General features: G+C 36.6%; 1 protein-coding gene and 1 long non-coding RNA gene across 2 annotated transcripts in view; one reads left to right on the top strand and one right to left on the bottom strand.

Moving 5' to 3' along the window:
• Positions 1 to 3,873: 3,873 nt before the first annotated feature.
• On the bottom strand, positions 3,874 to 4,812 carry LOC127529619 (uncharacterized). The gene is made up of 2 exons (XR_007936245.1): positions 4,656 to 4,812; positions 3,874 to 4,136 (listed from the first exon to the last, which is right to left on the bottom strand). It is a non-coding gene; the product is annotated as an uncharacterized LOC127529619 (long non-coding RNA).
• A 2,561-nt stretch (positions 4,813 to 7,373) lies between these two features.
• ap5z1 (adaptor related protein complex 5 subunit zeta 1) overlaps positions 7,374 to 18,374 on the top strand; it is a 28,472-nt gene continuing 17,471 nt past the window's right edge. The window contains exons 1-9 of the mRNA XM_028791078.2: positions 7,374 to 7,565; positions 9,069 to 9,206; positions 9,415 to 9,601; positions 13,661 to 13,805; positions 14,490 to 14,602; positions 14,893 to 15,061; positions 15,775 to 15,915; positions 16,246 to 16,283; positions 17,697 to 17,859. Of these exons, the coding sequence (XP_028646911.1) occupies positions 7,525 to 7,565; positions 9,069 to 9,206; positions 9,415 to 9,601; positions 13,661 to 13,805; positions 14,490 to 14,602; positions 14,893 to 15,061; positions 15,775 to 15,915; positions 16,246 to 16,283; positions 17,697 to 17,859 (1,135 nt within the window). The 5' untranslated portion in view covers positions 7,374 to 7,524. The remainder of the gene's footprint in view (positions 7,566 to 9,068; positions 9,207 to 9,414; positions 9,602 to 13,660; positions 13,806 to 14,489; positions 14,603 to 14,892; positions 15,062 to 15,774; positions 15,916 to 16,245; positions 16,284 to 17,696; positions 17,860 to 18,374) is intronic.

The following is an 18,374-nucleotide window of genomic DNA, read 5'->3' as shown; positions in this document are numbered from 1 at the left end:
GTTTTCTTAATTTTGTTCTTCGCTGCTGCTATAATGTTGATAAATTTCAAGTGGAGTTATTAAACTTTCAAACGTTTACCTGGTTTTTAATTTTAATGCATAATTGTTCTCCCTGGGACCCTAACTAATAAATATGTACTTATCAAAAAAAGTGAAGCAATCTCTCAAATTGCTTAATAGATATTATATCGTTTGTTTTTCTAAAGAAATGCAAACATTTGCATTATTGAAAGTTGCACTTCCATAAACCGTCGTTTTTATTTATTTTGGAACTGAACTAACAGATTTTAAACTTAACTTTAAAAATGTTTTGTTTGGGTCGATACAATAATTACAAATCAATTTTTTAGTGATTTTAAATCATTTAATCGCCATATACCATTTCTTGTATTAGGAATTTGTCATTTGTTGCATACCCCAACTTTCTCTCCAAACGGAGATGTACTTTTTTGTAAATAAGATTACCGTTATTAGGTCATCGGTGTCACTGCCTGCTCAGGATTCTTCCCATAGTGTGTTCAGCTGTCTTTGACCACTTTGTGCCTGTGTGTGTCATCGTCTCTGTTGTCTGATTTGGTGTAACGCCTGAATCCTACAAAGTGTCCCTGGTCAGTGTCCCCTCTTGATTAGTTAATGGTTTTTTTGATTCTGTCAGACCACGTATTGTTACCTTAATAAATGCTAGCTTGATTTCTGGTTGTGTTCCGGCTGCCTTGAAACACGCTGTGGTGCAGAAACGTATTATAAAAAACAAAATAAGGACCCTCTAATGTGTCACATTTCAGGCCAATTTCTAAACTGCCTTTTTTATCTAAAGTCTTTGGAAAAAGTTGTCCTATCTCAAACATTTCTAGATGAAAATAGTATTCTGGAAAAATTCCAATCCAGATACAGATGTTCTTGCAGCACTGAAACATCCTTGTTAAAGGTTAACAGTGACCTCTTCCCAATTACTAATCCTGGAGATTCTGCCATTCTTGTACTGCTAGATCTTACCTCAGCTTTTGATGCTGTGGATCTTATGATTCTTATATCCTGCCTTGAACAGTATATAGTCATCCAAGGTAATGCCCTGAAATGGTTTAAATCTTATTTAAGAAATAGGAGCGTTTCTATTCATTTGGGTGAGTTCTCATCCTCTGTAGCTCCTCTTACTTGTGAGGTTCCATCCTTGGACCAGCTATCTTTTTGATAGGCATGTTACCTTATAGGCTCCATTGTTAACAAGTATGGCTTCTCTATACTGATGACACAAATATATTTGCCACTAAAATCAAGGCAAGAAAATACAGACTCTCCATGTGTGCTTGAATGATATTAAAACCTGAATGGCAATGCATCTTCTTAAACTAAATGATAATAAAACTGTGATCATGGTGTTCAAGAGTTAAGAAAGTTTGAGTGTCTCTGATATTGCTCTTGGACCCCTTTCCATATATGTATCATAAAGCTTCAGTTAGCCCAGGTGTGATCTGTGACAGCTCATTCAAACTCGACAAACAGATAAATTGTGAAGTTAAATGAAGCTTTTTCCAGCTGAGACTTTAAGGTAAAGGCTTTTCTTTCTTTCTGTGATCTTGAAAAGGCCATCCAAGCTTTTACAGCATCTCATTTGGACTATTGCAGTTCTTTGTATGTAGGTATTGGTCAGGCCCTGTTACGACGCCTACAACTATTCCACAACTTTGCTGTTCGCTTATTGAAGGCTCTCGTAAGTGTGGCCATATTTCACCAATACTGACCTCACTTCACTGGCTTCTGGTCCATTTCAGAATTGATTTTAAAATTCTATTTCTTGTTTTCAAATGTTTGAGTGGATCAGCCCAATCTTGCCTCTTGGAATCTCTTCACTTGTATATGCCAACAAGATCCCTGTGGTCTACTAGCCCGATGCTCTTAGTTGTGCAGAGGTCGAGGCTGAAGCAAAGGATGAATCGGGTGTTTGTGGTGGCTGCTCCTTTTCTCTGGAATGGCTCTCCTTATTATATTAGGTCTGCTCCATCACAGGTCATTTTTAAGTCATCATTAAAGTCTTATTTCTTCTTGCTGCCATTTGACCCTCCAAGAGGTTGACATTTTTTGTATATTTTGGCTCACGTACATTCAAGATTATAAATATGTATATATGGGTATTTGAAGTTTATCTTTTATGTAATGGCTGGTTATTCTTACAGTTTTGTGATGTGTACATACGGTATATTTGAACTGCTTCTTTTACCCTTTCTTGTACAGCACATTGGTTCAGTTCTGGCTGCTGTTGTAAATGTGGTTTATAAATAAATATTGCCTTGCCCTGCTTTATAAAACATTATTTTAATACATAACACTAAGACAATGGACTGTAAAGATGAAGTTGGTTTGCAACATTTATTACAAAAAAGTTAAAGAATATATAAAATATTGAAGAAGAATTGTAGGTTGTAACTGAACAATGAGGGACATGTATGTTTGTTACATTTTCTCACAAAACTCAGTCATTTTCCTTTTTCCTCTCACGTTCATGTAAAAACAGATGCATGTCTTCCATATGTGAAAAAAATATGTCTAAAGACATATTCCCTCTCCTCTTCTTCTGGAAATTCAGATAGCAAATCAAATTTCTGAAGGGCCTCCTCAGTGTCGTCTTTGTCCATTGACAGTAATGCAGGGAGTGAGATTCGCCCTCTGAACACAGAAATGTTCTCAGCACACCACTTCTGTGCCTCGGTGAAATGCTGCTGTAATACATTATATTAAAAAAGAAAGAAAGAAAATTCTTTAAATGGTCATCATAAAGCTCATAGCCTTTTCCTCCACATTTACAAGGAATGTAAGGAAAGTAAAAAAAATTATGTACAGTAAATTTAATTTATTATACATTATTAACATTACTGCTTTCGATCACAGATTCTACAAGTCTTCAATGTTTCTTACAATACACTATTATTAACACACACAGCACACAATGCATTTCAAATGTTTTAAGGCCTTTAAGAGTTGTACTAGTACTACAGTTTGTCAGAAGATATAAAACAGGCTTTTAGTCTTTTGGGCTTTGACTCCTACTGCTTAACGATTAACAGTCGGCATCTGAGACAAGCATTAAGTCTTTTTATACATTTTATTCACTATACCACAGGCATTGTAAGCCAGCATCAACAAAATGTAATTTATCTTTCTTATGGAAGTTTATAAAATGATGTGCCTGTACCTGCTCATCAGTGCACTGTGCTGGATGTTGGAGAAGGGACGCTGACGTTTCTTCTAAAAGAAAAAATCTGAAATCTGCAGAATGCAGTGCTATGGAACAGAATAGCAAGACATTTGTTCATTTCAGATGTAGTGCCAAGTCTTTACTCTGTCTTCTCATTAATGGCTCAATAAAGTCTAAACCTAAAAACATAGAAAATAATATTTACCTAAGGAAATGTTAAAAAAGAACCAAAAGAATAAGCACAAAAAATGACCCTGTCCTGGCTGTTCATTGTTTCTGTACCTTCTAATTTTTTGTATGGTTCTTGGCTTTCATTTAGAAAGGCGTTTGCTCGCTCAGTCTGATGTGAGCAGTTACTTCAGTGATTTCAAAAAGAAGCACTAAGTTTATAATGGTAAACATTTGGAGTATTCGTCTTTGATTTACAATATGGCTAAGTATATTTGCCATATTGCTGCAGAACTAAATTAGAGTTATTAAAGGAAATTTAAATTTCATTTACCCCTTGGTGCTGGAGTTCTCAAGTAACATTCTACACCAGCTCTTCCACAAAGCCAGCATGTCATTCTAAAGAGGACTGAGCAGAGTCACGTTGTTAAAAGGAGTTTAATGTTACAAAAATATTTATGCAAACCATTATAAACATACATTTAAATGATCTGGATTTTGAAAGGTAGGCGTTTCTGGAACTTCAAAACCACTATGGACAGTATGTTGAAATTAAAAAAAAAACAAATATAATAAAGTAAGTTAAACATAACACAAATATCCAACACAAATTGTAGAAGGTGGCAAAAATTGGAACCAGCAACCAGATATAATCCTCCCTCTACAAATACTACAATGAAAGAAGAGAGGACTAAAGTTGAGACATAACTCATTAAAATTGAAGGGGGCCTCGAGGATGAAATACAGAGACACCACAAAATGGTCCTTTGGAAACCTGGACACAACATTAAATACAGACATACAAAAAATGATAGTTACAATATGAAATGGTCATACCATCAACATGGAAATTCCACAGCCATGGCTATTTATTTGGCTTGGAAGGCCCTAATACATCCATCCATCCATTATCCAACCTGCTATATATCCTAACTACAGGGTCACGGTGGTCTGCTGGAGCCAATCCCAGCCCACCGCAGGGCGCACACACACCAAGCACACACCAAGCACACACTAGGGAGGCCCTAATACAAGGGGTAAAAAAATTTAATCAAAGAAAAATTTTAAATACTGACATACAATAAACTGTTGACAATGACTTTTAAACAAAAACAACAATGGAATTGGCCACTTGGGACACACCCTGTGTTACATCTGTAAATAGTAAAACCTGCCAAACAACGGAAAATGCTCAGCTTTTTAACCTGTATTTAAAAAAGGTTCCAGTTCAGAAATCTAAACGTCAGTATTGTTTGGAAGCACACACTCTTAGCATACCCTGTATATACACTACCTGCATACTTGACAATGTGGCCTTCATGACTCTGAAGGTGATGTAGCAGGATGCTGTAGTCTCTGTGCTTTTTACAAAGAGGGCACTTGGATTCATTTGGATATTTAATCAATGTTATCAAAGTTGTTTTTATATTCTCTGCCTTTATGGTGAAATGTGACTGTGGAAATCAAGACAAAAATAATATGTAATACTAATTTGGCAGAAAGCGCTAACGTTCTTTTATAAATAGCTAACTAAGTTAAGATAAGATATTTAACATACGTTAATGACGACGGTAAACATAAATACCTTTCATATTGTACACTAACATTGCAGATTCTCTACATAGTATCTCATAAATAAGTGAAAAAGTTCATATAGATGAAATAATACGGCAAATATTAAAAAGAAACAATACAAGAGGTAAAAAATAATTAAAACGATATGCTTCAAAATAGGATATGTCAGTAATGACGATAAACAGAGAACACTTGGATTCACTATACTGTATATAATCGTACATCTCATTAGTTTTGTTTAATGGATCTAAAGTTTCTTTAAATATACTGAGCTTTTTATTCTGTGAGTCCATACCTGGTTCTGTTGTGCCATTGTTCCGTGTGGGAAAACGGTCCGTGTACTTTTTGGTATTTGAAATTGCATTTTAGAAGCAAAAACGGAAAAACGAAAATGAAAGGAATGTTCAGATTTTGATTTTTGATCAAAGGATAAAATGAGGGAAAATAAGGTATTTTTTTAATTCTGTGGTAACAAATAGCAGTCATAAACTTAAAATTACACAACTTTTCTCGATTTATTTGCGATTCAAATAATGAATGTGTTATAGCTCAAAAAAACCAAAATTGACGCATTTTCGTTGTCTGAAACCGGAGGTACTTCTTCTTCTGCGCGATTTTTGACGACACGTACGAACAGCCCTCCTCCTCACAACACATCGACTGACGGCCTTGAGTTACACTGCATGGCATCAGCAGAGGATGGACCATTACGTTGTTTTTCGGAACAGTAAAAGAGTGACACTCCGGGACGAGGACATGACTGCAGAAAAAATGTGTCGCATCTTTCAGGTAAAAATACAAGCTTTGCAAACTTGGCTTCATTGATGTGGCAGTTCTTTTATGAACGTTAATGTTGTTACTTACTGTGAAACAGCTAACATTTGGTGATTTCATTTACTAACACTAAATCTGGCAATTTTTATAGTGCTAGCATTTTGAATGTGTGTAAATGTGTGAATGGTTGCTCATTGACAAGTGTAACACATGTTAAGAAAACTTTCTGTAAATTACGTTGCTCTCCTAACATGCGTTACATTTGTGCGCACTGTTAATACTCGAAATGTTTACTGTATAGTAGCCGGTAAAAGTCAATGAGCAACCATTCAAAATGCTAGCACTATAAAAATTGCCAGATTTAGTGTTAGTAAATGAAATCACCAAATTTAATCAGTTTCACAGTAAGTAATAACAATAACATTCATAAAAGAACTGCCACATCAATGAAGCAAAGTTTGCAAAGCTTGTATTTTTACCTGAAAGATGCGACTCATTTTTCTGCAGTTATGTCCTCGTCCCGGAGTGTCACTCTTTTACTGTTCCGAAAAAACAACGTAATGTGAGACGGTTGTGGCGAGCGCCCTCTTCTACGCAGTGGTGTGCTGGGGAGGCAGTATTAAGAAGAAAGATGCCTCACGCCTTGACAAACTGGTGAGGAAGGCAAGCTCTATTGTTGGCATGGAGCTGGACAGTTTAACATCTGTGGCAGAGCGAAGGGCGCTCAGCAGGCTCCTATCAATTATGGAAAATCCACTGCATCCACTAAATAGTATCATCTCCAGACAGAGGAGCAGCTTCAGCGACAGACTGCTGTCACCGTCCTGCTCCACTGACAGATTGAGGAGATCGTTCCTCCCCCAAACTATGCGACTTTTCAATTCCACCCGGGGGGGTAAACGTTAACATTATATAAAGTTATTGTCTGTTTTTACCTGCATTATTATCAATCTTTAATTTAATATTGTTTTTTTGTATCAGTAAGGTGCTGCTGGAGTATGTGAATTTCCCCTTGAGATTAATAAAGTATCTATCTATCTATCTATCTATCTATCTAATGATCCATCCTCTGCTGATGCCATGCAGTGTACCTTCAAGGCCGTCGGTCGATGTGTTGTGAGGAGGAGGGCTGTTCGCACGTGTCGTCAAAAATCGCGCAGAAGAAGACCTCCGGTTTCACACAACGAAAATGCGTCTGTTTTGTTGTTTCTGAGCTATAACACTTTCATTATTTGATTCACAAATAAATCGAGAAAAGTATGTGTCATGTTAAGATTATGACTGCTATTTGTTACCACAGAATTAAAAAATACCTTATTTTCCCTCATTTCATTCTTTGATCAAAAATCAAAATCTGAACATTCCTTTCATTTTCGTTTTTCCGTTTTTGCTTCTAAAATGCAATTTCAAATACCAAAAAGTACACGGACCGAAAACGTTTTCAGCTCCTTTTCTTTTTCGAATTGGAAAAACTGTATAGCAGCTCTTCTTCTCTTTCTACGGACTATAGGCAGTTGTGGGGCGGACTGTGGAAGGCAGGAGGCGTGGGAGGCCAGGGGCGTGGAAGGCCAAGGGGTGAGGGACTTTTATTTTGACAATTTGAAGTATAGTTCGCACCGGATGTAGTTTGTTTTCGGTCATCAGCTTGTTGTGGCTTTCTCGCTGCACGTGACAGTTTATGACTGGTTGACAGCCAATTTATGCGTAAATCTGAGAGCAGACCCTCCTACGAAAAGCAAATTAGGAAGTAACTGGTACATTTCCTCTGTTAAATTAACAGTTATAATTTATTTCACGGCACTGGAAAGGAAAATATGTTTTCTGCTGGGGCAGAGAGTTTAATCAAACAGGCCAGGTAATTATTAAAACAAATTGACACTTTCACGTACAAGTTCCTTTATCAAAAAATGCCGAATCCGTTGATTTTTATTAAGGAACTTTTCGTAAAGGAAGTTCTCTTGATTTAATGTTTTGTTTAAAAGAGCCGCTTATTAAATAGTCAAATGGAATAGGAAATGGATCTTCCGTTTTTTGACTGCTTGCTAAGTAAAGAGCTTCTGAAAGACCTTCCTCGTTTACGAAACAGCATTGTCCGTTTATTAGTTATATTAATAATAAATAAAAGGATGAACGCTATCGATTATGTGCAGTTTTTAAGCCTGTGATAAATCTCTCGTGTGGTTTTATAGTAAGCGAATGAGCTTGCCTTTGGCACTCCGTCCAAAGTTAGTTCTGAAAAACAGTTCTGTGGGACTAGTCTCGGTTTACCACGACAGTGTATTGGAATAGGGGAATTAGACATATCGATCATTATAAAGTCTATATACAAGTAAATTAATATATTCTAGAATTACCCATATATTCTCCTAACCCACTTATAGAGGGTAGCCGAAGCCCATCCCACTTATACAGCACAAGGGAGGGACAGATTTGTTAATGTTAGAATCTGTCAATTTGTAATTTATCTGTGTGTGCGCGCGCGCAGAACGGTATTTAAGTAATAGCTAGTAAAGTCCTATCTTTTCCTCAAGCAGATTAATTAAATTCAGGAACTGTGAAAATAGTCAGATTCCATCCCTGGACAGTCTCCGCTGCAAATCATATTCATCCACAAACTGTTTAGCTGCTAGTCAACCTAGTCTGCATGCCATTGTAATGTGGCAGAAAACCCACATCAAGATGGAAAGAAAGTGAAATCACAGAATACACAGTGACTAGGCACATATTCTAAACCAGACACCTTAAGCATTGAGGTGTCAGTGCCAAGTTTGAATTACTAACGATAACCTTTAATAGCAGCATCTATTTAAGCAGATCTTCTATGAATTTGCATTCTACTGAAGCTAAAGATATTTTAAGCTGATATGAGGCTGTGTGTAATTGTGCCGTGTATTGAACTGACTTCTCATCCAGGGCTTGTTCTTGTATTGTGCCTGATGCTGTTTTAGCTCTCATGACCCTGTGTTGGAATCAACAGGTTTAGGAAGTTATGTGAATGATTTTGATTGTCCTGGCTCTTCTGTGCATGGAGTTTGCATGTTCTCCCTGTGTCCACGTGGGTTTCCTCCAGGTGCTCTGGAGTACACAGTATGGTTTGCCTAATAGTACTGAGACATGCAGGTCAGGTGGACTGGTGCTGCTAAATTGGCTCTTGTGTGTGTGTGTGTACGTGCATGCTCATGCTCTTCCCCTGTGATGTACTGGTGCACCCTATCCAGGAATTGTTTCTGCCTTGCACCCTATGCTTGCTTGGATAGACTCTAGCTTTTTTGTGACCCCACTCTGTATAAATTGGGTCTGGAAGATGGATGGCTTTTAATTTTTTTGTATATTTTCCATATTGTTATGTAATTCTCAGAGAAATACAAGAGGATGAGCTGCAAAAGTTTTATAAAAGGATATCAAAACTACTTCACTGCAAAGATTATGGAATTGAAACTGTGGATTCACTGCAGAGGCTGTATCTCATTCTATCGGCAACCAAATACACTAGGAGGTAGGTCATACTCATTAAAGTATAGTTGTAAACTTTGTATCAATTAAATTTTCTAGTGTACAAATACCTTTATTGTGATTATTGTAAGCTTTGTTGCTACTGCATTATTATTAGTTTAATGTTACATAATTTGACAGTTCCATGAATATGTATTTTTCATTGAATTGACAATAAAATGATAAATTCCTGTCTTTTGTTTTAAATCAAGTTTGCCTGCAGATATTCTTCATCCATTGCAGACACTACTTTGTTACTCAAAGTCCAGCGAACAATTATTCACGCTGTCTTCTGCGATTTTAAGAGAGAGCACTCAGTGCAACCTTGAGGATATAACACTAGATGACATTCAAGACAGCAAAACCTTGAGTTACTTGACTACAGTGATTCTTGCACAGGTAGTTAGTATATATTCATTTACTTTATAGGTTTGGAACTCATTAAAGAAACATGTCTGTTTGTTTAGATAGATAGATAGTTAGATACTTTATTAATCCCAATGGGAAATTCACATAGGATCTAGTGATGTGTAACAGCTTGGAAATTAAACTTTAAATGGCATGGTTGTTGCTTCAATTGCAGACCCCGCCACACTGTGCAACCCTGACTTAGCCCCTGAAAATGCCAATTCTCCAATTAAAAAAAAAAAAAAAAAAAGATGTACTCAAGTCTAGTACATCCTAATTCATATGTTCCTTGGTTAAAATGTTTGGAAATTCTCCACCTTAATAAAAGGACAAGTCTCTGGTTGCTAGGTTTTGGAAGAAAATTTTAAAGTTAGGCTAAAAATGTAGAAGTATAAAAAAGAAAATCAAATGTGATAATAAAAATATCAAATAAGGCCCTAATTTATTTTTTTTTAAAAAAAGGGGGTTTATCGGCTTTCTGTTGTCCGACTTTATACCCTGACAACATCAGAGTGGTATTGACTTTCTTGCATCTGCTCAGGTCACATGAACAAGGTTTAAAGCTAATCACTGATAACTTTGTGTGGTGGGCAATTGATGAGTGAAAACAAAGATAAATCAATGTGCTTTTTGGGAAGCTAAAGGCTGGAGTCCCTAAATCAGACCAATGTGGTAGCAACCACCAATGCATTTTTCCAGCAAAACACTCACACTATAAGAGTAGTCAGTTTGAAGATTGTCACTGAGAGGAAATGCTGCAAATGAGTGGCTCAGTCCAAAGACGGAAAGGGATCAGGGGCCTCATGCGTTAGGGTTAGAATTTGCACTATAACATGTCGTAAGCACAAAAGCCGAAATGTGCTTACGCACAGAAAAATCCAGATGCAGGAATCTGTACATTCGCCAACTTCCGCATTCTTCTGCTACATAAATCCCGCTCAGCGCGGAAATAAACACACGTGCACGCGCCTTCTGTCCTGCCCCAACTCCTCCCAGAATTATGCCTCTTTGAATATGCAAATCAATATAAATAGCCCTTAAGCCCAGCATTCTGTGAAAAGGCAATGGCAAAAGTACGAGGAAAAATAGAAGAAATTCAGCGAAAACCAAATGGAAGCAAAGAAAAACGTACTATTTGTTGGTTTAAACAGTTATAGAAGCAACAAAAGGAAGTTGATCAAGTGACATAGCGTGTTGGAGAAACTCAAAAGCTCAAGTTCACAAAGTCTCACAGTGCCCAAAGTAAAAATGTTGTCAGATATCAAAGTCGGCATGAAAAGGCGAATAGTCGCCCACCGTCTGAGTGTCATATGAAAGCTTATTACGGTACAGTGAAAAAAAAGGCACACAGTGTGAAAAAAGCACGAAATGTCAACTTTAATCTCGAAATTTCCACTTTAATCACGTAGTTTATTTTGTCATTAAAATAGAACATCATAAACTTCATCTTAAAATCGTTTAATTTACTAGTTTCTCAAATCCCATCGTAACTAAAGTAGCACGTTAAATGCTTTTTTGTGTACTGTATTTGATATTATATGTGCTGTATGTGCCTGAATCACAACGTGCTCTTCCTCCGACAGGACACAGAATCCATTAAGTTCGTAATATTACAGCTCTCTGAGTAATTAAAATACTGAGAAGTATACCTGATATCATTTTCATGATGATATGCGTTAAAACATGCTATTAAACATGGGAACACGGTGGCGCAGTGATTGTTCATGTCTTACAGCAACAAGATGCTTGCTGCGATATGCGCAACCTTCAATGAAATGCTTTATTACAGAAGTACAGAAGTCTTTTTCAAACGTACTAACCCCCAATTCCTGTCCTTACTTTTCTTTCTCCAAATACCCAATCGCCACACAATCAGCTCTGTAATAGACGTTAAGCCATCTGTAAGCTTAGAACGACGATTTTTCAAAACTTTTAAGGAACATCGAAATATCTTCATAATGTTTAATTATTCTATCCATCTATCCTTCCAGTGTCGCACCAGCCACAGCATGAAAACAGCACGAGGCGGGAACAATCCGTGAACGGAGAGCCAGCTTCTTGCTAGCACTGCGGCACCATGTAGTTAAAGTTTTATCTGTATAATATAATCAACATATTTTGCTGCATTTCATCTTTAAAATTATATCGTCATCATATGTAAATACTGTACGCGCTTTATAAAGTGGCTCAGGTTGTACAATATTATAACTGTATCCTAAGTACAGTTACCTCACGGTAACTTGCAAGTACAAACAGTTCTACAAGGAGCACTTGATGGACTGATTGAGTGTGTTTATAGTTCTTGGGATGAAACTGTTTGTGAACCGCGAGGTCCGAACAGAAAAGGCTGTGAAGCGTTGGTCAGATGAGAGCAGTTCAAATAGCGAATGGCTGAGGCAGAGAGTGCTTGATGCTGTATACCGATAAGTCTCTTTCCAATCGCTGTAGATCTGTGATTCACACTCAGATACAGTGATTTAAATACTATGAGTGGTGCAGTGCGAGTAATATGGAAAAAGATGATCCGCTGTGGCAACCCCTAATGGGAGCAGCTGACAGAAGAAGAAGAAGGTGCAATGAGAGTAACAACGCTAAAGCAGTTATGGAATTTAGAATAGTTTGACCATTCTGTGGACCATTATACTGTTACAGGTTAATTACAATCCGATGCATTAAATTTATGAGCGATATGCGGTTAATTTCAGTGTATTTGATAAAGCCGCCGTCGTGGATGTGGATCTAAGAAAGGGTAACCACACAGGAACAGTAGCACTGCTTTGACGCTGGGTGCCGCCAGTCTGCAAAACTGAGCGATGAGAACTTGCGTACAACAGGGTATGAGCTACCGTGGAAAAGTGCGTGGCTTTACGCCAAGTGTAGGTTTTATACATCGCGATTTGAACGTGGAAACGTTCTTACGCAACATTTCTGTGCGTACGCACCGTTTATACATACATGAGGCCCCAGGTGTGTATTGTTATACCAGGCAAAAATGGACATCCCATGTATCAAATAAAAAACATGAGATATACATAGTTCTTTTAGATTTCAACCCATCTTAGACGGGTATTACAGCTATTACAGTAATAAAAGTATATTTAATTAATTTAGCTAATTTTTTTATTAAGTTTTCTGCAGTTGGCATTCATGGATCTTTTAAGGTTTATTCAAGAACCAGGGCTTGACAATGTATATCCCATTACAATGATGTTTTTTTTTTTTTCCCTTCAATTGACTCAACACATTAAGTATAATACCCATGGAACATGTTACATGTTACTTTTGTGTTCTGTCACTGTTACTGTCTCATCTCTGCGCTTCTTTCTGTTTGATTGTCCATGTTGTGCTCTGAGCCAAGAACATTGTGTAAATATTATATGAATTTCAGTTCTTCATCAAGCAGTTAGAATAACATTAAATATAAGAGAGAATCTGATATGTAAATTAGCCCAAACCTTGCAAAATCAATGGCTCATGGTTTCTGGGGCTAGAGGTTATCCTGCCAATATTCATGAAAAGGATGAAGTGGTCCTGGTGTGCTCACACACTCATTCATACAAGGCTAATTTAGAGATGACAGTTAATCTGTTCTGTGTCCTTAGGATGTGATAGGAAAACTATAGTACCTTGAGAAAAACTACTTATACACTTGGAGACATGAAAAAGAGTTAGCTCAAGAGTCCTAATTAAGGTCCTATCAGATAGTAGGGCTAACCAGTGGCCTACTCTGTTTGCCCACTTAAGAAAATGGAAAGATGAACATGACTGTGATTGCAAGGAAAAATAAATCCAGGAGCCCTTAATGTTAAAACTTTAAACATATTTTCTTTATGTTAGAATCAGCTGCTAGAGAATTTGATTAAGGATTCAGTAATTCAATATGGTATTGTTGAGGCTTTTTTCATAATGTTTTGAAGTATGATCACTTATAAGCACAGAGAGGATAAACAGAGTGGTAAATTTTTTCCAATATAAAAAGAAATAGCATTTACTAATTTGCTTATTTATCACAGCAAAACATATGGATATTTTTCTACCTTTTATTTTCAGGTTGGTAAACAGCAGGATGTTTCATCATTGAGTCAGCATGTTGTTAGGTGTTTAGAGACTCGCCAGCCAGAGAACAACAATTCCCGATGTTTGCTACCTATCCTGTTGAAGCTCAGCAGCCTTTCACCTGAGTGCTTAAATGAAGGCAAATATTTTTTTCATCAAGATTTTAGATTAGTAACATGACCAAAGTCTATGTATTTTTCTTTTGTTTAGTAAAATCCACTTGACATTCTTTGCCATGAATTTATTTTTTTAATAGTAATGTAATCCTTGTTTTATCAATTTTACATGCTGTAATACATTGGTATTATATTGTTGCATGTTGCAATAACAGTTTACAATTCAAGATCAATCTAAGAAGTGTCTCTTTTCCATGTATTCAGATAGGAAGATAAAGTGACACTTTTGTGCCATATAACAAGTCATAAGTTTTAGACAGTTTTTAAACAAGTAACAACTCTGTCCAGTCATTTTTCTCAAATTGCTTATTCTAATACAAAGAAGGTTGTGGGCAGCTGAAATTAATCCTGGTCAGCAGCAGATGTATTGCCTCAATAGCCTATAATGGGGCACATTTACACACTTACTCTTGTTCAGTTATATTGGGTCAATTTGATGTTACCAGTTTGACATGCATTTCATTAGGGTTGTAGGAGTAAGTATTTATCATAACTACATTTGAAAACAGTTAAAGGGAAGATGCACTAGGAAAAAAATTGTTTCTGCAACTCTGAAGTGTTCAGTTAAAGTCTGTTGGTTTTCTATATAAACTTCAATGTATGTTTTATCACCACCTAATGGTACATTAATCCAATTTTCAATTTAGATCAGATCAATGTGGTCAGTAAAAAGCTTGTTGATTGGCTGCGTTATGCCAGTACACAGCAAGGTGTGCCATTGTCTGCAGGGGGTTTCTTTACTGGAACAAGAACACGACAGGTAGATTGTAAATTTCATTGTCATTTGGAGGTCATTTGAACTGTTTAAAACTGAGGAATATTTTTAAAGTTTTTTGTATGCATTGTTGTGTACAGTTGCATACCCATCTTGTCTCACTTAAGGTCAGGTTTTGTTGTGTTTTTTTTTTGCCTAGAAATACATTTAATTTATGTCATGATTTTGTATTTTTTAAACACAATTCAAAACTGTAATGAAATTCTTTGGCTTGGTTGGTGTTTTTAATCATGTTTATTTTTGTACATTTATTTCCCACTGGATTAATTCTCTAGCCAGTTCCAATCACAGAAGTTGATGGAACTGTTGCTGCTGATTTCTTTACTGTCCTCTGCCTTGGCCAAAGCTATACAGAAGACCAATGGATGAATATGCATGCTTTTTCTATGATAAGAAAATGGCTTCTCTCTTATAGTACAGAAGACAATAGTAGTGCAGATTCAGGTATGTTTAAAATATTTACTAACTATAGTGTTCATCATAATAAAATAAAACCATTCCATTTGTTCTTTGTAAACCATAAGGTTTTAAGTTCAGATTTTGCGGTGGATTTTTGCTCCAACCAAGACCTGCTTTTAATTGGAATTGGCTGGAACAAAGACTGAGCTGAATAGCTAAGATTTAAGCTGTATGTGCCTGGATTGTATAAATATGTAATGTGTGTCAGTTTTGTTGTAATGATGACAGAACATTCTTTGACATGTATATAATAATTAAACATATGCTGTAGACTTGAAGATTTATTGACTGAGTGAAATTGTCCTATTATTATAGCATCTTTTTCAAATTAAAAATTTGGTAACTAATGTGGGTGTACTATATAAAACAACAAGGGAAGCTGAACATTAACCACTGCCAGAAGGTTTTAAATAAACAATGCCTCCTTAGTAGGCCTGCCAAAAATGTGATTAGTCATATCTGTAAAATTAAATAGCTAGTAGTTACTTTATTATAGACTGTACACCAGAAATAACTGTATATGCATTTAATAATTGCACAATAGTGAATTCTTTTGTGACCATAAACAAAAAGGTTGTCTTCTTATTGTAAAATGATCTTTGTTACGAGGTAAAAAAAAAAATCAGTGTTTAAATAAATGTGGCATCTTAAATTGTCAGTATGCCACTCTAATGCTTTAGTATACATTTTCTTTTCAGATGACAGATCAGAAATTGATGGCTCTGTCATGTCGATGGTTTCAGCAACTTCCACATCAAGTCGTTTACTTCCTCCTAAAGAACGTCTGCGAGAGAAGTCTTTTGAGTATTGTCATCGTCTGATAGAGCAAAGTGATAGAAGTAAGAAACAAACTTATTTTATTGAATTAATAGCTTTTTTGATATATATCAAGTATTTGTTTCACTTTGAAAAGTTAAAGAATGATTTTTTCCAGTTTAGTTTTTAATTCTTTTCGTACCTAAATTTAAAATGTTAATGATAGCTTGTCTAAAATTTCATTTTAATTGTTTTTTCCCCTTTGTAGAAAGCAGTTATCTCATAATGCTTGAGTTTAACCAGTGAAGGCATGTACTGTTGCTTAGCACATCATTGAATAAGAATACACAGTCAATTCCTAGGGATAATTTTGTAGATGTGTCTTACTGAAGATTGCTACTTTTTATTTTCAGAAGCTTTGAAGAGAATAGATGCAGAGCTCCAAAAGGCTGTATGTACTCCCACCAATAGTATTTCAATAGACCAAGTAGTTTTTAAAAGAAAATTATTCAATATTAGAAAGTAAGATTTCTTTGTGTAATTTCTGGGATATCATATACATTGTGTTATTTGAAGTCACTGTTTTCACTCATTTGATAACAGGTTGGCTTATCTTTCTATATGACTTTTGTCAAACATATAATGAATAATGCAGCATTATTACTGGTGTTAATCAAATTTAACTATCTGTATTGTGTTGTAAGGTTTTATATGCTCAGTAAGTTTAGCTAAAGACCGTAGAATAAGGGAGGGTGTGTATGGTATAGTGTTTGGTGTTGCTTGCCACCTCACAGTTACAGGACCTTGGTGTGATTCCTTGTACAGTATGCCCACTACCTCTGTAGAGTTTGTGTGTCATCCCATTTACCAACACGTTTTTTTCCCCCAAGTCGCATCATTTGTTGGATTACTTCGTATGAGTGGCCGCATGTATGTTTCTTGTGATGTTAAAGCCTGGTTTGTGTTTTGCCCAATGCATGAATAGGCTTTGGTTTGCTGTGACGCTGAACTGAAAAACATTAGTTCCAAAAGTGTATTGGTGGTTGTTGGAATATCAGACTTTGGCAAACATTGTGCAAGTTTTAAATGCAGTTCATGTTTAAAGCAAAATACATTTTTCTATAACATTTCTTGAATTCCTATTTCTGCACGCTCATAATTCATCCATCCATTTTCCAACCCGCTGAATCCGAACACAGGGTCACGGGGGTCTGCTGGAGCCAATCCCAGCTAACACAGGGCACAAGGCAGGGAACCAATCCCGGGCAGGGTGCCAACCCACCGCAGGACACACACAAACACACCCACACACCAAGCACACACTAGGGCCAATTTAGAATCGCCAATCCACCTAACCTGCATGTCTTTGGACTGTGGGAGGAAACCGGAGCGCCCGGAGGAAACCCACGCAGACACGGGGAGAACATGCAAACTTCACGCAGGGTGGAAGCGAACCCGGGTCTCCTAACTGCGAGGCAGCAGCGCTACCACTGCGCCACCGTGCCGCCCGCTCATAATTCAAAATAACATAATATAATACAATAAGCCATTTAACTGCCATGATGTGGTGGTTGGCGGTGCAGAAGCAGGTATGTACTTGGGGTATATCCTTCATGGAATTTTTCACCTCCAGCTTGGGCCGAACTCCTTGTCTAATATCGTCAAAATTTTGGTGGCTTGAAAAGTCAAAAAACGTTTCTTTAAAATTTTGTTCAGTCAGTTTATTTTAGTATGGAGTGAAGGACAAAGTGATTTTCAATGAGAGCAATGCTTAATACATGGCCTAGATCTTTACATACTATATTTGATAAAAGATTCTAATTTTTTTCTACCTTTTGATTGTGTAACATTTTTATTCCACCAGTGCCTGATAGAAGCTGTTACAGTGATGGACATCATTTGTAGGGAGGATCATTCATATGTATACCGTGCCTTTCCTTGTGTGAAAGCTCTGTATGGCAGGATCAATGGTGACCTTTTATTCTCTAGAGCATTGCTGCCAATTGCTCAATTTTATTTAAATCACAGTAAGTTACAGCTGTAGTTACTTTTTTATTCCTTTCCTTTCCTTCTTTTTTTAATGGTCTTTTTTACTCCTGTTCAAATCATTTTACTGTTGTGATTTATCCCTTATTCTTCTTCTAAGCAACACTTAGTTTGACAGTTACCATAATGAAGTTATAAATAAAATTATAGTTGATGTCCTGACAGTCACTGATGGCAACCTGATGAGAAAAGCTGCAGTAATTTTACAGTATATTGTTTAATAATCTGTATGAATACTGGAGGCATATCGGTTGGTGGTGCTGCTTCCAAGGTCCTAGCACACTGTATGCTTGAATTTTATGTTCTTGTTGTTAGTTTTCTCTGAATATTTTCGTATATTCCCTTCTACATCCCAAAACATGCATGTTAGGTTAAATGTAAACCCCACGTTTATGTCCATTTCCATCTCTCTTATCGATTTTTTTCCAAACCTGAATTCTGCACAAAACTGGAAAAAGCATTGCATTGGATGCCTTTTCATTTTAGGGAGCATTCA

The sequence above is a fragment of the Erpetoichthys calabaricus genome, chromosome 11 (assembly GCF_900747795.2).
Source record: "Erpetoichthys calabaricus chromosome 11, fErpCal1.3, whole genome shotgun sequence".
In the NCBI taxonomy this organism is placed as follows: domain Eukaryota; kingdom Metazoa; phylum Chordata; class Cladistia; order Polypteriformes; family Polypteridae; genus Erpetoichthys; species Erpetoichthys calabaricus.
The sequence above is the reverse complement of the archived record's forward strand: the minus strand, read 5'-3'. Positions and strand labels throughout refer to the sequence as shown.